The sequence below is a fragment of the Silurus aristotelis genome, assembly GCF_946808225.1.
Source record: "Silurus aristotelis genome assembly, chromosome: 18".
Lineage (NCBI taxonomy): Eukaryota > Metazoa > Chordata > Actinopteri > Siluriformes > Siluridae > Silurus > Silurus aristotelis.
This window is the reverse complement of record NC_139591.1, coordinates 23,975,155-23,981,194: the sequence shown is the minus strand read 5'-3', so window position 1 is coordinate 23,981,194 and position 6,040 is coordinate 23,975,155. Positions and strand designations below refer to the sequence as shown.

Below are 6,040 nucleotides of genomic sequence, written 5' to 3'. Positions count from 1 at the left end.
CGTGTGACCAGACGTAACGGATTGAAGTCGCTTCATCTGGATTTCACCTGAAAGTGTTTCCTGATTCTCAGATGATTTGGTGTAAAGTATTTATTTTAAAGTCTTTGTGCAGAGACGTGCAGGTTTCCTGATTCCTCTCATGATTATTTAAAAAAAATGACATTGTTTCCGAACTTATCAAGTGCAGGATCCCAAAGTTTCATGAATTTAGGACACCAAACCAGGTTTATGTTTGAAGGATCTACACAAAAAAAACCCCCACAGGCATGTAGTGTAGAAACCTGGAAAAGGATAAACCCTCCACTCCTCCCTGATGCTCCACTCCTCCTCACTCTACCTCAATCCTCCACTCCTCTCCACCCTTCACCACTCCTCAGTACTCTATCCCTCCTCACTCCTCCTTGATCCACCACTGCTCTTCAATCCCTCTCAATCTTCCATTCTCCTAAATTTTCCCACAATCCTTCATTCCTTCTAAATCTTCCTAAATCCTCCCCTCCTCCTAAATCCTTCACTCATCTTCCCTCATCAACTTTCTTCTAAATTCTCCAATCCTTCCCAGTCCTCCTTAAACCTCCATTCCTCCTCAATCCTTCACTCTCTCTCAATTATTTACTCTGTTCCACCATGCAAGCCAATAAAACATGTAGTAGATCAACAAACAATTTGGTGCAGTGTTTTTCTTTTGCATCGTCTTTAAGAATAAGGGAGATGTGCAGACCTGCAGTAACTACAGGGGAATAAAGTTGATCCGTCACACTCACACCATGAAGTTCTGGGAAAGAGTAGTGGAAGTGAGAGAGAGAGAGAGAGAGAGAGAGAGAGAGAGAGAGAGAGAGAGAGAGAGAGAGAGAGAGAGAGAGAGATGTTTGCTTCTTTATTGTATTCAGATAACCAAGGAACTCTTGGCTCTGACGAAGTGATTCAGTGACTTAGTGCCTCTATGACTCAGTATTTCAGTGATTAGTGACTCAGGGATTTTGTGATTCAGTGACTCGGTGCCTCAGTGATTTAGTGCCTCAGTGATTTAGTGATTCAGTACCTCAGTAAATCAGTGACTATGTGCCTCAGTGATTCAGAGCCTCCATGATTTAGTGACACAGTACCTCAATGATTCAGTGATTAAGTGATTCAGTGACTCGGTGCCTCAGTGACTCAACGCCTCAGTGATTCAGTATATCAGTGACTCAGTGGCTTGGTGTCTCAGTGATTCACTGACTCTGTGTCTTAGTGACTCAGTGATTTAGTGAGTCAGTGACGTAGTGATTTAGTGACTCGGTGATACAGTGACTCATTGATTCAGTGCCTTAGGGATTCAGTGCCTCAGTGATTCAGTGACTTGATACCTCAGTGATTCAGTGACTTGGTGCCTCAGTGTTTCAGTGACTCAGTGTCTTAGTGACTCAGTTATTTTGTGACTCAGTGACGTAGTGATTCAGTGATGTAGTGATTTAGTGACTCAGTGATTTAGTGCCTTAGGGATTCAGTGCCTCAGTGATTCCGTGACTCTGTGTCTCAGTGTTTCAGTGACTCAGTGATTCAGTGATTTGGTGATTCAGTGACTCTGTGCCTCAGTGTTTCAGTGATTCAGTGATTTGGTGATTCAGTGACTCTGTGCCTCAGTGTTTCAGTGACTCAGTGATTCAGTGATTTAGTGACTCAGTGACTCAGAGGGGTCAGAACTTGAACTCTATAGTGTGAGTCATTGAAGAGTCAGTAGAAAGTGTTCTTCTCCTGGGTCTGATCCTAAATCAGGATAGAAAGCCAAAACACTGAGGAATAAATGGGTTTGTAGGATCAGTATGCGATTAGAAGGAGATAAAGAGGGTTTGTGTTGTCCTCCATCTCCTGGATGTGTCTGTAATGTTTGGAGATTTGGACTACAGTTCCATCATGAATTTACTAAAGAAGAAATCTCAAGGCTGATGCTGGAATGACGCTCTGGCATGCAGTGGAACAGTGTGTGTGTGTGTGTGTGTGTGTGTGTGTGGGTGTGTGTGTGTGGGTGTGTGTGTGTTTGTTTGATATATCAGTGTTTTCTGACCAACTTGCTTTTGCCTTCTTTCCTAGGAAGTGTGTAGAGAGCTGTGGTGCCTTAGCAAAAGTAACCGCTGTGTCACGAACAGTATTCCAGCTGCAGAAGGGACGCTGTGTCAAACCGGCAGCATCGAAAAGGGAGTGAGTCAAAACACAACCATACAGCAACAGCAGAATCAGCTCTGAAAACTCCCAACTTCTCCATCATCTTCACAACACAGGAGTGGATTTTTCTTTATCTTTTAGGGGCAATAATGAAACTGGTTTCTGACATTATTGTAACTATAAATGGATAAAAAGATAATACCTGAGGTATAAAGGCGGCTCCGCTTCATCACACCACCTACAGCTTGTTTGAAAGGTAAACTTTAGGTCCCACCTCTTGTAAAGTTCCTTTAAGGCCACACCCCTTAAACCTCGGCACAGGAGGCGGAGCCCCCGGTGGTTTGATCCTGGATGCTGATTGGATGTTGGGAGTCGTTGAAGTGAGCAGGAAGGTGATGTAATGGATATAGAGAGCGTTAGGAACACGACGTACAAAAAGCAGATATTTTTCATTTTAAATGCAAGTGTTTGAATCTGCTTCCTGTTCAAGACATTTTTGGTTTCTCTTCTCTGTAAATTCACATCATTGAATTCAGAAACATTTTGCCACCTGAGGATAAACGGATTTTCCTGAAATTCCTGAGTGTGGATTTGGCGTGATGTTTGGAGGCAGTGAGAACGAGCTCAGGTTAAAGACGGGTTTGATAAAGATTACGCTCTGCATTGTTGATGGTTGAAGAGGAAGAATGAGAGAGGGTCATGAGCTGTCATCCTTCATTACCGTTACCCTACTGGAGCTATTCACCGTCCCGGACTAGCAGAGCGGCCCGGCTCGAAACACTCATTCATCCAGCCAGTGTATGAACTTACATCTGGCTCAGGACACACTGGGGAAGATCAGCCGTTTCTGCCTGTGATGTGACGTGGAGGGGGTGAAGAATTCACTCAGGATCATCAGCTTCTGAAATCTAGAAACACACACACACACACACACATATTACTTGTTTATGGATTTTTTAGATCATCATCATCAGTGATCATCTCACTGAACACTATCTCTCTCTTGTTAATGCTCTTCATGAAGGCACAATGTGAGATCCTGGATGATAAAGACAGCCTCGTTTCTCACCATGTTTCTTGTCTAGTCTAAAAGATAGAGAGAATGAGAGAGAGATTGTTAACACACTGACCAAGCTGTTCCTCGGGACTTGTTCCCCTTGTTCTCCTGACCATAACGTGGATTAATTTAGAAGTGTTGGAGATCTGAAAGATTCTGTTCAGACTCACTATGTATAAACCTTCTCAGTGTGTCTGAGGAGTTCGTGAGAGCCAGATCAATTTAACAAAAAAAAAAAAAAACCAGTAACATAAGTGGAGAGGAGATGATGTGATTGGACCAACATATTCTGATGGTAGTTCAGTGATTAAGATGTTGGACATCTGATCAGTAGGTCATGAGTTCAAATCCACCGTTAAACACAAATAAAACTGCACTGAATCGAGTTGGGTTTAAACTCAGTGTGTGTGTGTGTGTGTGTGTGTGTATCAGTGGTGTTTTCAGGGTGAGTGTGTGGCGTTTGGGACGTGGCCACACAGTGTGGATGGAGGCTGGGGGCCGTGGACACAGTGGGGAGAGTGCAGCCGTACATGCGGCGGTGGAGTTTCCTCATCCAGGCGTCACTGTGACAGTCCAGCGTAAGTAGGCAAAGTAAGAGTCAGGGGAGGAGAACATCATCATCATCACCATCATCCTCATCACTACAGCACAGATCACCATCACTCACATCACTGTGATTGGTCAGAAGGTGATTAGTTCTCTATAACAGCAGCTCTGAGAGTCATATCAATACCCTCGCTCTGATCCGTGATGGTTTCCATAGTAACGACATTAGAATTAGATGTTTATTAAAAAGGTTTATTGAAGGCGTCTCCAGTGTCAGTGTAGTAGTATTAATATTAACTGTGGAAAAAAAAAGGCAGATTCTTGGTCACATGATCTCAGAGTTCCATCAGCACATGAAGGTTTGTGGTTCGCCTCAGTTCACTTTGAAACTGAAACTGGAAACCTGAAATCTGAACCAAGAAGACATAGGAGTGTTATTTATCCAAATTTGGTCCCATCAGTTCAGGTCAAAGTGTCTGAGTGTGTTTGGAGAAGAACATGTCCTGGTGGTCAGCACAACCCAGAACCCAAACTGCAGTGTCTGCATTTCTGCAAATAAAAAAAGTCCTTCTGAAGATTTATTTGTGGTGTTAAACCAGAGCTGAACACAAATGAGAAGATGAGGAGATTACTAAAGGTCACGTCTCCTCACTGGTCAGTTCGAGTTTGTTCCTGTTCCCAGTGTAGATGTTTATATCTGTAGGTATCTATAGTAAACCTGCTGTGCATGTGTAGTGTTTCTGCTCTGAAATCAAACCAGAGGAGTCTGGAGAACATTTCCTTCATGAAATTGACGCCGTTTCCCGTATCTAACGTCTTCACCGTTACTTCATTGATGAGAAGAGCGTCTTTGAAGGAAGCTGAAGTTTCTACATAAACAGCGGTGGAAATATTTACGTCTCTGCAGATTTACAGTGTTTTTTTTGAGTGATCGACTTGCATGCCATGCAGTGCTCTCAGATTTCCTCCTGATGCCCAACACCAGGTCGAAACTCATTACTCGCTGTAACTGTAGCGTCACTTTTCCGAGAACACCGCTCTGTTTCTCAGACCTTTAGCTCCGTCAGCGTCATCCATGAGTGGAATCTGATGCTCCGTCTCAAATCATCTACGCACTTCTGATGTTTGACAAACAGCAGTGCTTTTACATAAAACCCAGTGCTGTCACACACTCATACTGAGCAACAGGATGCGGTCTGCTGGTATCATCACCATGAAGGAAACTTTCCTGTTATGATGTGCTCCTCCACTGTTCTGGGAAGGATCTTCACTAGATGTTGTGGTGTGGCTGTGAAGATTAGTGATCATTTAGCTACAAGAGCATTAGTGAGATAAGACACTGATGTTCATGAGGATCTCTGGGGTTCAGTCAGTGTTCAGTGGGGTTGAAGAGGTCAGAGACACTCTAGTTCTCCCACTCCAACCTTCTGACCAACAACCTTTGTGTTTATGGTGCTTGCATCATCATGCTGGAACAGTGTTTGGGAATTAGTTCTCATGGAATCTGGAATGCGTACAGAGGTGCTTTCTATACCGGTGTTCTTTCTGCTGTGCAGGAGAAAGGTGTGATGGACAGGGGTGCACATACTTTTAGTCATATAGTGTATATGGCATTTTCCAAAACAATCATCCATCACAGATCACAAAATCCCGAGTGAGCAGCAGTTTTGCAGCTGGATACGCCTTCCTGATGATAGATCTCTGGGATGTGACCATGCCCTCCCCTGGTGAGCTGAAAAGAGTGTTAAACCACTCCATCACGTGACCACGTGACCACACCCTGGTTTGGAGCTGAGCTGCACTGGGTTTAGAAGCTCAGCGGTTTTAGAAATAGAAGTTGTTGTTGATGTTTTGTGAAAAATGCAACTTAACCCCACAGAAAGCATCTGGCCCGAGCTGCGAGATCTGCTAAGCCACTTTCAGCTGTAATAAAATCCTGAATGCTTGAGTGCTGAATGTTCTCCGTTCTCCCCCTGGAGAGCTCCTCAGGACAGACTTTTATTCTGTGCCTGAAGCAGCATCCTGACCGTGATCCATCTCCATCCAAAGCCAGTGAGATGTTATCTGGTTCCAGCTGGACAGGTCTGATGGAGAAGTCGAATGATCTGGTCAGTGATGTAATTTGACCATCTGAATGGGTTCTGCTCATCCATCACTGCTTTTGTCCCACTGTCAGGGTTCTCCATACAGATTTAGGTTCTCGAAGAATACATTTTATCCTCACACAAAGGCAGTGCAGATGTTTCCTGCTGTTGAATGTGTGTGGTTCTAAGCTCCAATGTAAAGTTCTTCAGT

The 6,040-nt window shown here is 43.9% G+C and overlaps 1 protein-coding gene across 1 annotated transcript in view; it reads left to right on the top strand.

Annotated features, from left to right (window-relative positions):
• The window catches only part of adamts6 (ADAM metallopeptidase with thrombospondin type 1 motif, 6), a 65,357-nt gene that overhangs the window by 29,013 nt on the left and 30,304 nt on the right, over nt 1–6,040 (top strand). The window contains exons 10-12 of the mRNA XM_083567478.1: nt 1,528–1,534; nt 2,071–2,178; nt 3,632–3,777. Of these exons, the coding sequence (XP_083423604.1) occupies nt 1,528–1,534; nt 2,071–2,178; nt 3,632–3,777 (261 nt within the window). The remainder of the gene's footprint in view (nt 1–1,527; nt 1,535–2,070; nt 2,179–3,631; nt 3,778–6,040) is intronic.